The sequence below is a fragment of the Neodiprion lecontei genome, chromosome 5 (genome assembly GCF_021901455.1).
Source record: "Neodiprion lecontei isolate iyNeoLeco1 chromosome 5, iyNeoLeco1.1, whole genome shotgun sequence".
NCBI classification, from domain to species: domain Eukaryota; kingdom Metazoa; phylum Arthropoda; class Insecta; order Hymenoptera; family Diprionidae; genus Neodiprion; species Neodiprion lecontei.
This window is the reverse complement of record NC_060264.1, coordinates 19,901,817-19,916,108: the sequence shown is the minus strand read 5'-3', so window position 1 is coordinate 19,916,108 and position 14,292 is coordinate 19,901,817. Positions and strand designations below refer to the sequence as shown.

Here is a 14,292-nt window from a genome sequence, read left to right as displayed (position 1 = left end):
AGCACCACATTTGTTTCGCATCGAAGATCGTTCGCGACAGGCGTTGAAAAAAGTCATTTGCAATTTCAAAATGAAATGGCGAAATGCTTGCCGCATTAAGGATCGTTTTCTGAAAAATAACAAAAGCTGGTTGGATCAGTCGATGAGCGTTACGGTAAATATTGATTATATAGAAAGTAATGTACCTAAGTGTAACAGTATATGAAGTAACTAATTTAATTATTCGCAAAACTAGGTCATCTTTCTGGATCAAGAAGCAACTGCAAATGATAGTGAGGATTCCACAAAATCAAGACACAGTGGTGGGCGTCCCCAAATTTCTTTTTCCGAATCGAGCGACCGCGACCGTTCCAAACGGAGGAAAACGCAGAAATTGCGTGAGAGTTATAGCGCGGACGAGCTCTCCTATGCTGCCCAAATGAGTCTTCGCGAATCTGGAGCTGTCTCAACAGCTAGAAACGACGATGTAACCGCCAAATCTCCCACGCAAGCAGTAAAGTACATATCTGCCATGCAAAAGGTCTCTAAAACGGAAACAAAAATGTCCCCAAACACTGCTTTAGCCCTCGTTCTTGATTCAAAATTAACTAAGTCGCAGTACATGAATATCAGGCATACCACACAATTATGCAATAGTACAGTTTTTCCAAGTTACAATTCCGTTTTGGAGGTCAAAAAACTTTGTTATCCACCAGATATTTCTATTTCTGAAAACTGCGCCGAAGTTAAATTGCAATCTCTTCTCCACCACACAAGCAAACGAATTTTGGAACTTGAAAACGATGTTTTGGATTTAATGAGCGGCAGTGTACTGCAAAATTTGATACTCGTTGTTAAGTGGGGGTTCGACGGAAGTTCTGGACAAAAGGAATACAAACAAAAATTTTCGTACGAAGGTAGCTCCGATTCGAGTGTCCTCCTGACTTCCCTCGTTCCCTTACAACTTATTGGCCACGACGGAGATGAAAATACAGAAATTGTCATTTGGAAAAACCCTAGGCCTTCTTCTCCATGGTATTGTCGACCGATTAGGCTTCAATTCAAACCCGAAACGGAAAAATCGATAATCGAGGAAAAGCGCGTCATTGACGATCAAATTGCAACACTTAAACCTTTGCAGACGGCAATTGACGGCAAAGATTGTAAAGTGAGTTGCAAATTAACTTTTACCATGATTGATGGAAAGGTTTGCAATACTGTAACTGGTACGAAGTCCTCAATGAGATGTTACATTTGCAATGCAACGTCGAAAAATTTTAACGATCTGCAGGCTATGCGAAAAATAAGAGTCGATGATTCGAAATTGATACACGGATTATCAACTTTGCATTGTTGGATACGATTTTTCGAATGTTTACTGCATATTGGATATAAACTAAAAACCGAAAAATGGCAGTCTCGTGGCGAAGAAGCTAAAAATGCTTTGAAAGAACGTAAAAGTTCCATCCAGAAAGCATTCAAAGACGAACTGCACCTCCTCATAGATCGACCAAAGCAAGACATGGGCAACTCAAATGACAGCGATACGGCTCGGCGGTTTTTTGAAAACACTGAAACGTCTGCTCGCATTCTTGGGGTCGATGCTGAGTTAATGAAAAGATTTCACGTAATTTTGCAAGTTATTTCATGCGGGTTTAACGTCAAAGTAGATTCGTTTGGAAAATATTGCAACGAGACTGCTGATCGATTCGTTGAATTATACCCATGGTATTGCATGTCCCCAACCGTACATATGGTACTTATGCATGGCCCACGGATTGTCGAATTAGCCATTTTGCCAATAGGACTGCTCTCTGAAGAAGCTCAGGAGTCGCGAAATAAAGACGTACGGAATTACCGCGAACATTACTCACGAAAATGCTCGAGAGAAAAAAATATTGAAGATATATTTCTCCGACTTCTAGCTTCTTCAGACCCGTTTATTTCGAGTTTCCGAAAGGCACCTCCCAAAGTGGGAAAAAGTTTGTTTCCTGAAGCGATCGCGCTTCTAAGTTATGAAAAATTTAGTTTTGAAGAAGGCGACGCAGACAACGTCATTCATCAAAACGACGTCGATGATGAAAATTCAGATAGCGATTAATATGTGTCTTTAAAAATTATGTTACTTTGTTTTATAAGAAAAAATCTGTATGAATTAAAGAAATTAATTTACAAAATATCACTTTTAACAAAATTGTACCATTTTTCACGAAATATTCCCGCCATTTTGGGTCCACCATTTTAAATTTCGCATTTTTGCATTCGTTTTCGGAATCGGCGACCCCAAAAACATTACTAGTATGAATTTCAGCGAATTTGTATCATTTTTCGCGAAAAACATCCGCCATTTAACGTCCGACATTTTGAATTTTGCATTTTTGTTTTTTTTTCGGAATCAGCGACCCAAAAAATATTCGGAGTATGAATTTCTAAAAATTCGTACCATTTTTTGTAAAAAATATCCGCCATTTCGGGTCCGCCATTTTGAATTTCGCATTTTTGCATTCATTTTCAAAATCAGCCAGCCAAAAAACTGTAGGTACAGTAATACTAGCAATTTTCACTGAGAAATATTTGAGTTATTAGTTTTGACCAGGAATTCGGGCTTTTGGACCACTATCAATATTTTGCAGGCGATACTTGTTGGTTATGAAGAACTTCTTTTACCGGCGTGGTCAGTTCCTTGGTTGATAATACGTGAAACTGCTAATATCCCTAAACCCGCGCAGATCAGCCGAATTGTTACGAAAAATTACCCAGGACTGTGAGTCTTCAGACAACGACTCTGGAGTATAAAATTAAATCAGTTTTCATCTTGTATTTATTTCTTCTTGGCCAGTCTTAGCGGCCAATGGCTTTGATTGAATTTGTTTTTGGAATTCGGTTCGACTTTTTGTATCGATTACATCAGCTCATGTTCTTAATTATTTCTTTAGCTAGACTTTAAATACTGACTACAGGATTTTAAATAACGAACGCGCGGTCTTTTATGTTTGCAACATTGCTCAGCTCAGACGGTAGGAAAATCCTACCAGCGTCAGTCGAATTTAACTTATGTATTCGAAACGTGGCGCCATCTCTTGGTAAGCATAACTACTTTATAATAATCACGAAAAGTTCTGCGCACTTGTATCGGCTAGATTTCACCAGAGATGATTTCACATCGTGTCAGAATAATTTTTGAGCAAACCAGCTTGAGGAATCACTTTGACAGTTTTGAATATTTTCGTCTACAGAAAATTTTTAGTAATTACTCAGGGATTGCCCAAGTTTTATTATAATAACATTATTTTCTAAAATTAGCAAAATTACGATGCTTAATAATTTATTCGCAAGTAATGTATCAGACCTCCGGATCACAGATTCTACTGAAACTTCTAGACATGTTGCTGTGGCCCAAAATATGGAGCTTCTGAAGTGTAGTTCCATCGAGAGGTCTGATAGTCTCATTGTCAGTAATTCCAAGAAAACTGTTTTACAATGTACGTTGGAGTTTGAATGTATTCTTGTACTCTTGTATATATAGTATATATACATTGAAAAGGGGGAATAGGTGGATGAATAAAATTGCAACATATAAAATAGTCTTCTGTAAAAGTTTTCATATTCGAAATATTTGACAAAATACAGGAACGAACCCGAAAAAGGCTTACACAACAAAGTTTGATTAGGATTAGGACATAACTTATACACGGGATAATACCCGGAATATGGAAATACTTAAAAACGAATAACTGGGACTTCGCGTATAGCATCCAAAGATTTGAATAGCATACATATATTATCATTCCTTCCTCTTAATACGTAATACAAAGTGTTGAGCATTCTACTTTTTTTTATTCTTATTTTATTTTATACTTCAATAGCTTAGAGCACCACCTTTATTACATATCATCCTTCAGGACTACTCTTTTATAGGCACATTAATTATAGGCATTACGATTGTACAAAACCAAATACTCCTACGATGAATTTATTAATTTATTCATTTATCTTGAGAACACTTCGATAATTTTATCATTTTTCAAACTTTCATATATCTCTTCGTTATAAAATGCCTTTTATTTGGTATCACCTTTCTTTCAATACTAAGAATTTAACAATTACAGCTTACTCTAGAAACATTAAAACAAGAAGAAAGAATAACAAAAAATTAGTAATAAATAAATAAAACAAAACAGAGCTCCTACCAGACTATTATTATTATTACTATTATTACTATTATTATTACTATCAGTTTTATTGTTATCATCATTATCATTAATCATTATTATTATCCTGAGTATTCATCATAGAACCGGTACAATGATTCCACACAGAAGAAAATCTATACGAAATAAATTTTTTTATCTAAGACTGTTGAATGCGAAAGTAGAAAAGTTACAACGGCATCGTATTATTCTGAATATGTATTACAGAATTCTCGTCTCGATCTGCTAGTCAAAGTCGCGGTTGAATTTAGAGATTTTAGAGAATTTAGATACAAAAGTGTTGAAACCAGGTAGTCAGATTTTCAGATGAATTTCAAGTTCTGTGAAATTGGAAAATATAGTAATAATAATAACAATGAAACGATACCGAGGATGAACAGGAAATAAGAAACAGAAGGACAATCTTTGAATTTGAAATAAGGTTATGTTACGCCGAGAATCTCAATGGCTGCCTATCAAAGTTGACAGCATCCACTTCGCGACTTCGAGCGGTTCGTTCTATTAACAAGTGGTAAAATATGGCGAAACAAGAGTTTCCACGGCGTTTTCGTCATTGGCCGAATAAAGAAAATGTCTAGACTTTTGATTTCCAAACGATTATAAGATCGCTGTCAGCGAGAGTTAAACTTAGTATAATTTTTATCAATTACGGAGCTACGCAAGTCAAAATATAAAAGAAGAACAAGCATTTTTCGTATCGACGAATGAACCGGTAGTTAAATAACCAATAAATTACCGACGATAAGCCGCGTTAGAGATTCGATGAGTATGAATAGGTAATGTCAGAAATCTGTGGATCATAAGAAGCTCTTTCATTTAACCGCAAATAGATTAATTGTTCTTAGCTTTAACTAACTGTAACTAGACGTATGTATAGGCACTTATTATTTCAATGGCTCAGTAAAAATTTTATCCGCACTGATCCAGGCCACGCAAAATTTAAGCAGACCTGACTAATATCATTATTACGTAACAGTTATTTAAAAAAACATATACAGAAGATTTTCATTTTCACGTACAAACGCATGCACATAAAACCAAATTTAAGAATTAAGTAATACGATTTTCGCTTCAAAGCAAATGGAACGATGCGACTTGCGATAGTTAAAAAAAAAAATAACACAAGACATAAAAAATCGAAATTTTCCACACTTTCCCACGGTCTGCTTTCGTTCATTCTTTACTTACTGGGTGAATTCAAAACTTCTATACTCATTTTTAAACTGACATAAAAACGTGCGACGCTAATTCGAGGAAAACGCCATTTCACCGAAACGATTTCTAAGAGTACATACACCCGATGTAAATTATTTATTTAATTAATACCATCAAGAAACTATCATTAATTTTCATTCCTAGTCATCGCTATTCCAGATGAACACGTCTGTAATCAAAGGTTTGCCTAAACTTATCTGTAAATATATACGTTTTATTATCATACTAATATACTATATTATCATTATTACTGTTACTATTAGTATTAACTATGATGTACTATATACACACTCACACATACTTTAGATAAAATACTTTCCTTTTGATTAAGTAGTCTTTGAACGAGATTACTGTGCCTACAAAATTTCTCATTTTCTTTTCATCAAATAAAAAATAAAATGAAAAAACGTCCCACTACTATATACGCACACCAGATAGATACACATGCACATATCACAGAAATGTCATTTCCGTCTCTTTCGATTACTTTTCTTTAGATTTTAATATTTTTTTCTAATTTTTTCTATCCATCAAAAATGATCTTAAAATCCTTCTATTTTTTCGGTTTTTCGTTAAAAATTTTTGATTCACACACGTATATTTATTATGTCTACCTCACATTGCAATACCATAATAGTAATAATAATAATAATAGTAATAATTTGATCATGTTATTAGGGACATTTTTGTAATTACACACAGGCACTTTTAATAAATATTTGGAGCTATACTTAAATGTATAGAGAGCGCGACGAGTTAAAAACTTGAAGTTTGAAATTTATACGTATACGATAAAATTGAAAGAACGAAAAGACTGTATTACACCCATTCGGCATACGCACACATACACACACACACACACACCAAACAAACAAACAAACACACACGCACAAAGTAGCGCTATTGGGGCAAACGATTAATGAGTTGCTGTACGAAAATTTTTATTCCAAATCTTCGACTTACGATTTTGGAACAATCATTTGATGAATGATGTTATAATTTAATGAAAATGTTACCATTGTAAATCTTCTTTACCCTGAGTAGTGTCATAATAGTTTACAATCCGTCAATGAATTTATTGAGAATTTTTCTGCCATGAAAATGTCGGAAAGCTGCAAGACTGGCTTATATTTTATCCTGAAATTCACGTACATTCATAATCGACACCGTAAGGTATATTATTATTCAGTTGCTGCACGGTTATGAGTTCAGTATATTAAGATAAAATATAATGTATTCTAGAATAAAGTTAAATAACTGTCTTTAATAATACGCGTTCATATGTGAATATTGTACAGGCAGTCTTCTTGCTAGATCCACAAAGTATATCGTATTAGCATACAACATACAATAGTGGATACGAATAACGCAATATCATAATATTACTTAATAATATACGGAGACGGAAAAAATGAATTTCGAATAAATGAAAAATGAAAATTCATTTTTGAACGAACATATTCAGACCGCGTATATATGTATATAATATTATAAAATATTACTGTAAAATAGTTTGTAACTTGACATTTTAAAACAAGGTATACTTGACGTGAGAATTTGAAATCGGTATATTGCGCACATATATATATAGTTCAAATAGTTATGTAGGTAATGTGCATAAATATGTATATGGTATATATAAACCCGTCTGTTAAACTTTATTATGGCAATTATTATGGCGCGATATTAATGGCACAAAATTTACATTTTATCGAGCAATCAATTTATTAATTAATCGATGAGATTCGAAATTTACGTGAGTCGATAGAAAGGTTGAAATAAATCAATAAAAATGTTTTTCGCGTTCTTCTACCTTTTGTGTGTTTTTTTTTTCTTTCTTTATTTTTTTACACACTTCGTTCAATCGTGTGCGCGATCTAATTTAGGTAAAAGAAATTATCAAATTCTGCCTTAAAAAAACAATAAAATAGTGACAGTTGGAAATACATCTTTTTTTTTTTATCGAATCGCAAATTGGTGCATTTGCGCATGATTTGTTTATTGATTTTCAATTTCTTTTTTTTTTGTTTTTTTTTTGCAACAATAAAAGTATGAAGATCGTTTACAGAATTATTTTAATCCACCGTGGATGGTGTGTCAGTGAATGCGTTCAACTTTCGTACGTTTTTTTAACTTCGTACATTAAAAAAAGGATGAAAAATTTCAAATTAGAATATTAAAATATCGAAAATGATTTTCGTTTAACAGCTACTCGCCCATGTTGATTCAACACATACAGAAAAAAAAATGCATAAATCAATAAATAAAATTTATACCACATGCCATGTAGTGGGTGGTTACAAAAGGCATTTTTCGTTCGTCACATTTTTGAAAATTGTATTTGATAATCTCTTTTGCTTCTAGTTTCATTAGAAAAATTTCGAATGCATTTTCGTTTCTTCACACAATTTTGCATGCAATTATTTGTCCTAATCTTTTTGACTTTTTTATAATAGTTGTTTTTTCTTTCATCCCACATAATATTTGGACAATTCATGAAGGCAGATCAATCGATCGATACGAGGAACGGAAATGTAATATATCTTCTTGTTTAGTATTTTTAACTGGTTTGCTTTTCACGGTAAATAGAATTCCTGCGAAAAAGCTGCCTGTTGCCTGTAACGTAACAAAAAAGATTCACGATCCTGCTTTAGATCGATGAAAATTAAACAGAAATATTCAACGTGCTATTTATAATCTCATCACCTCGCACGTCGTTGGAGAAAGAACAAAATCAACACATATGCGAATGCGAATAATGCAGGTATAACTAGTAGAAAATCATAACACGAAGTTAAGACGACGACGTTTCAATTAGCATATAATATTTTCATTTCGCTGAATTTCATAATCTCCGGAGATTCCTTTTGCTCTGTCTCGATCCTGCTATCAGCCTCTTGTTCCTCTTCGTTGGCGTCGCGAGCAAGGCTGTTTTACATGGGCCTTTGTGTTGCGACGAGCACAATATACAGAATTCCATCGAACAACCCTGTCGCGTACAAGACGCTGTATTCTTTTCACCATTTACCGGACACGCGAACGAACAACCTGGACAACGAACCAGATGCTTCGAGGGTTCCAGGGTACGGGCAGCCTGAAAACATGACAAAAAAAAGACGTCTGTTAATCTGTTGCTTACGATTTTTGATAAATTTTTAGCCTATTATACGTTACTAAGGATAACAAGCAAGTGAGACAAAAGAAATATAGATTTCAGAGTTCAAAAGTGAAAAGTGAGGTAGACAAACAGTTGTTTAAAAATTCGCGGCCATTACGCTTTCACCTCGCATTTTCAGACCGTGTTACCAAGTTTGTTTGAGCAGATACTTCTATTTTTTGCGTTACGTTACCTGCCCACCGATTGATAGAATGATTTTCAGCCTTTAATTTCGAAAAAAGTCGGGTGATTATTCTTTTAATCGAAGTCTGAGTATCTTCCTCAAATTCAATATGGCGGCCTAGCCGACATATGATTCGGACAAATTACTGACTTTGTATTATCACGTTTGTGTATAGATAAAATTAAAGGTGAATGACAGCAGCGCGAACGGAACACGTAGCTGAATAGTATAAAAACGAAAGTGTCGTTAGGCTTAAGAAAAAAAAACTCGTCGCCATATAGTCATCAAACTCGGTATATACATACATCGATAAACAGCACATTCTTTATACATTTGTGGAGGTAGTTAAGTAGTACTCAAACTGTATATACCCGCAGAATACGTAATATTAATTTTTTTTTCCGAATAATTCTCATCAATGTATCGTGGAATTGGCACATAAACACAATTCCATAAATGCACATGGAAATACTATGGCTGTAACTATAAATCGTAATGACCGTGGGAGAAGATTCCGTGTTTTAAACTACGAATAAGTAGCTGCTATACGCAACAGCATGAATGAAATATTGGACGACGAAAATAGAGTTAAAGAAGCAGGGAAAAAACGAAACCATAGAAGCATAATATATATTCCACAAATGGTAATTCTAAAGATACGAATAGTTGGATCTAACATCATACAAGTAGCGCGTGATTGAAACTCGTTACTAGATATATGTACACCACATGGCCGAATCCACGTGTCTATTGAATAACAGCTTAACGGATATTATTCTCACATCAATTTAATCGAACCTAACTTTATTAATTTGCCGCTCACATTAAATGCGTATTATATAATCCATTCGCCATGCGCGTTAAAAAAAACATTATCTGTTGCACCAATTAATTGTATAATCAGGACTATTTTCGTTTGATGAAAAATTACAATTACATATAATAGAAATGATAATGACCCGCGAAAATTTATTTAAGTTAAAATGATGAGAAACAAATTAATTACAGTTCACGTTACTCCGATAATGTCTGTAAATACTGGTATCAGTATAAAAATGCACTCCAATAAACCAACATACAGTTGAGTACGCTAAACAAAAATAATTTCTTAAGAGGCTAAGCACGAGACATTTGCATTTTATATAATCACGATGAGAGCTAATTTACTACAAAATTGTAATTTAAAAGATCGTACGCAAGCAACTATAACCATATAGTAATTTGCTCAACTGAACAAAGACACAGTTGTATCACTACGCAAAAATAATAATATTACTGTTTAATCGAAAATTGTATGGTTGCAGAAACAATTACGAGATAATATGTACAATAGTTTTACATTCAACTATAGATACAAGTGAAATATAGTCGTTCACATTGATTGTATAACTGTATTTCATATGCAGAAAAAAATTTTGCGCTTGTATTTTTATGCGACCGGAATTTCTGGAAGTCAACTCACTAGAATGTATACGGTAAACCGGTACAGAGAAAATTTACTCCCAGGACATGCGGCAGCACATTTGACGCGAGTTCTTTGACTCTCCCGTCACGTCGCGCAGGGTGCAGAACAATTGTATGTATATGCAATTACAAATGGAATTCAAGGTTATAGGTATGGGTATTGTTACTATTATTAATATTAGCATGTTAGACCCTGTGCAAAAATTCTCTCTGAACGGTTTCGTCTGCGTTCGTGGATAATAGTTATTATATACCAAAGCAAATCAACCTGCATTGCTTAAAAAAGGAGAAAAGAAACTGCTGGCGGGAACAAAATACTATCAGAAATTACTAAATAATCTGGTCAAATTTCGATTTTTCTATACCAAAATCATGTCGTAAAATTTACTTCATCTTATGTCTCATATAGTGACAATCGGTTGAACTAGTGCATACAGTTATTTTTAATTTGTTGTGTAATATACTTGTGAATAAGGTTCGGTTATTCATTCGACTGTAATTAATACCTAGATAGAATTGGTTATTGAGATAACTGTATAAAACAAGAAAATCTAATACTTCGCAAAACTGTATAGAATCACTTCGTCACATGCGATTATAACAACACAGAACCCAGTTAAACTTGTTCGAACGAATAATTCTCAATTGATTTGCGAGGAATGTAAACATCCGTACAACTTGATGATAGATTAACTTGAAATAGCATTATAATATACAATAAGAAATACGTTGTAACCGAACTGTCGCGGTTTCTTCGCCACCGCGTTTTCTGTTTTATCACAGAAAACTTTCGCAATCTTAAGTACTTATATATCATACACACACGTGCGTGTACCTACTTTTATCATTAGAGTATTTATCAATTGAAAGACCGATAGTAAAGGAAATTCGCGGTTGCTTGTATACTTTTGCCCCCGCTTATCAATGCGCTAGAAACTCGGTTCCGGAATTGAACAATCTTGGCAAATAAGTAAAAATACCGTCAGAAGTGTCGATTCTAAAATACCGTGTACTTGTATTTTTTTTTTTTTTGTTTGATGTTAAGCAAATTCCACTCTGAAATTTGTTGAACCCAATTATTCAAAAACTAAATCTAAAGCATCGATACACTAAACTTTAAGCAAGATGGAGATTATCGTAAATCATAGATTGCATGAGTAGTCAGCAAGCAAAACTGTGTCTGAATTTTTTTTCTGATTGTGAATAAGTGACAACCGGTGGCTTGGAATTGAGAGCCACGTACGTAATTAATTCGCGAATGTCTATATAATACTTGTGTATGATACAGATATATTAAAGTTGTGCTGGATTGAAAAATGTCGGCAATTTGTTTAGGCATCTCTATTATATTATTCATAGGTATGCACACACAGCCAGCCTTTCACCCATCACATCGAATGAAGGTAAGGAAAGAACGGCGACGTGTATAGTTGAGTATTCCCGTAATTCGATATCCGAAACTTTTAAATCGGTGTCAAGTTACGATTTTTAATTTCGACCGTCCCGAGGATCTATTCGGCTGGTTGGTCGGCTGCCTGCCGACCAGCGTTTTTCAACTCCGCTGATCATCGCAGCAGCGAATTTCCGCCGCCGTGCGCAAAGGACCTTATAATACAGATTTTCGCCTCTGTTTCTCAGATATCTATGCGTGTTTTCATCTTTCTTACACTATTTCAAAACTCCGTCTAAGATATCACAAAGAGCGACTAGATACGAAAAATGTTCTCGGTATACGCTCCAAAAACAGAATAAAACAAGAGTAATATGTTGATCATCATAATAAGACTGGTGAACAAAAATGATTCAGGACCGATAAATTAACTGACATAATTAAAAACGACTACCAATTTATATACAAAAATGTAGGAAATAGTCGTATTTATTCAATCTGTATATATTATATATTTCAAGTTTATTACAATCTGTTTGCGCAAATTTTTTTTTTTAATACCAGGTCATAAAGATAAACTCTCGCTTTTTAAAACTGAAGATATTTTTCTAATTTTTACTTTCGGATTTCACGATAAAACTTCTTAATTTCATGATTTTTTAAATTCCCAGAGATTGTTTACCATTTTTTGTAGTTTTTGCCAAATGCCTTGATTGTTCAAATGAATCACTGACGGACAAAATTGCGATTATTCAATTACAACAAAATTCAAATCACAATTGTAGTTTTATTTATAAAGAGATGAATAGAACACAAATTATAAATACAATTTGCAATTTAATTTAAATAAAATACAAATTACATTTGTGTATTGTATCTAGAGCGAGATCAAATACGACTAATTTGACAATACTGAATTTAATATGATCAACGAGTTCCCTGTAATTTGCCTCATTTCTCCGACTTTAATTCCACGGCTATGCGTATTTCCATTTCCAATTCCGAATACCCCGTATAATTCCCAGAATTCTGCAGAGCTCTTGCATCCGTGAGATTATTCCCTTTCCTCAAATTAATCAGTCTCCATCTCCGTCTCATGCCATTGATTCAATTAATTTCGCCGAGTGAATATCAATCCCGGCTTATGACCCATTCCGCAGCAAAGTTTTACTGCTCGGAGTGCAATTATATCGCTTCAACCGCACTGCAGCAGCAGCCCGCGTAATTGGTACAATGCATTGAGCTTTCGCCATACGACGAACAGGACGAACGCTGTTATGGGAAGTGGGTGACAAAAAGCCACGCAGTTCGCCATGCCGTTTGCAACAGGCTGCAGGTTGTCCTTTGTTTCTTTGTTTGGGATGTGTTCTTACTTTTGTTCTTCTTTTCCGCCGACTTACTTTGCTCGATTTTCATCAAACCGCCTCGCTTTTGCATCGAACCGAAAGATCGTGGGAAAGTATCACAAAGCTCCTGGTTATTTACAATTTTAGGACTTCAATGTCCGATTTATGGCTACGCGGAGAAAAATAACGCCTAGATAAACTTCGCCAAATACCCTGTACAATTTATTTAATAATTCGCAAAGATTTCGATTTTATTCATTACGATAATGAAGTAATAAAAGCTTTTCGTAATATGGAATAAACTAGGTACGCGACTTGCGGTCTGAGAAAAAAAAAACTAATTTCGTGTTGCATGCGGAAAATCGACAGAAGTATATTTCTGGGTTTCCGGCAGGTTTCCCCGTTCTTTTTATCAACATCATTTTACACATGATTATAGCTCAATCGAAAAACTCTGTCCTTCTAAATTTCTCGAGACTCGAAAACAAATATATATAATTATATAACTGTCATTTTTCCTGTTATAGTTACGATTTCAATACAGCAAAATACCACAAGATAAGGAATTCTATTAAAAATAAATCGAATAACGATTTATCGGTTAACAATTTGTTCATTATAAGTTAGCTACAGTTAACCGAAACGAAAAAAGAAAAGAAAAAAACGGCGATACAGAATCCTAAAATAAAAAGTGTATGGCGCGTGTCTGCCAACTTACTAAAACTAAACTGCAGCACGTTCCGTACCAACCTTGCAATTTTTATTACTATTATATCTATTACACAGAGCTCTATGAACAACTTTGCCTGTATAATTCATAATATCTTGCGATGAAATCGTATCACGGATTATAAATCATCCTGATGAATAAATATACCTATTACGTATATACAATAATGTACACGATATTGCGATAAAGCGTCACGGCGGCGAATTGCGTCGCGTTGCGTCGACTCACGTCCGATCCTTGTTGCCGGGCGGCCTTTATTGCTACCAACCAAAATTCGGTACATAGATATATAGATATATAGAAACACATACACGCTTGCATATTTGTATCACAAATATCCGAACACCGCTACGTATATACACACGGATCGGAGCTGCTGGGAAGAAGGCAATCTCTGGCTAACCTAACCTAACCTAACCTGAAATCCTGGGGCAACGAGTTTCGAGTGTAATGAAGAATTTTTTGGCGGGTGATTTGTAGACGATATTTAAAACTGGAGACATATATATATATATATATATATATATATATATATATATATATATATATATATATATATATATATAGGCAATTCCGCAAGTTACGGGTAAACGATAAGGTGCGGCACATATTGTTG

The 14,292-nt window shown here is 34.3% G+C and overlaps 1 protein-coding gene across 1 annotated transcript in view; it reads right to left on the bottom strand.

Moving 5' to 3' along the window:
* Window positions 1-3,566: 3,566 nt before the first annotated feature.
* The window catches only part of LOC107227050 (F-box only protein 43), a 49,185-nt gene continuing 38,459 nt past the window's right edge, over window positions 3,567-14,292 (bottom strand). The window contains exon 2 of the mRNA XM_015668081.2: window positions 3,567-8,499. Within this exon, the coding sequence (XP_015523567.1) occupies window positions 8,251-8,499 (249 nt within the window). The 3' untranslated portion in view covers window positions 3,567-8,250. The remainder of the gene's footprint in view (window positions 8,500-14,292) is intronic.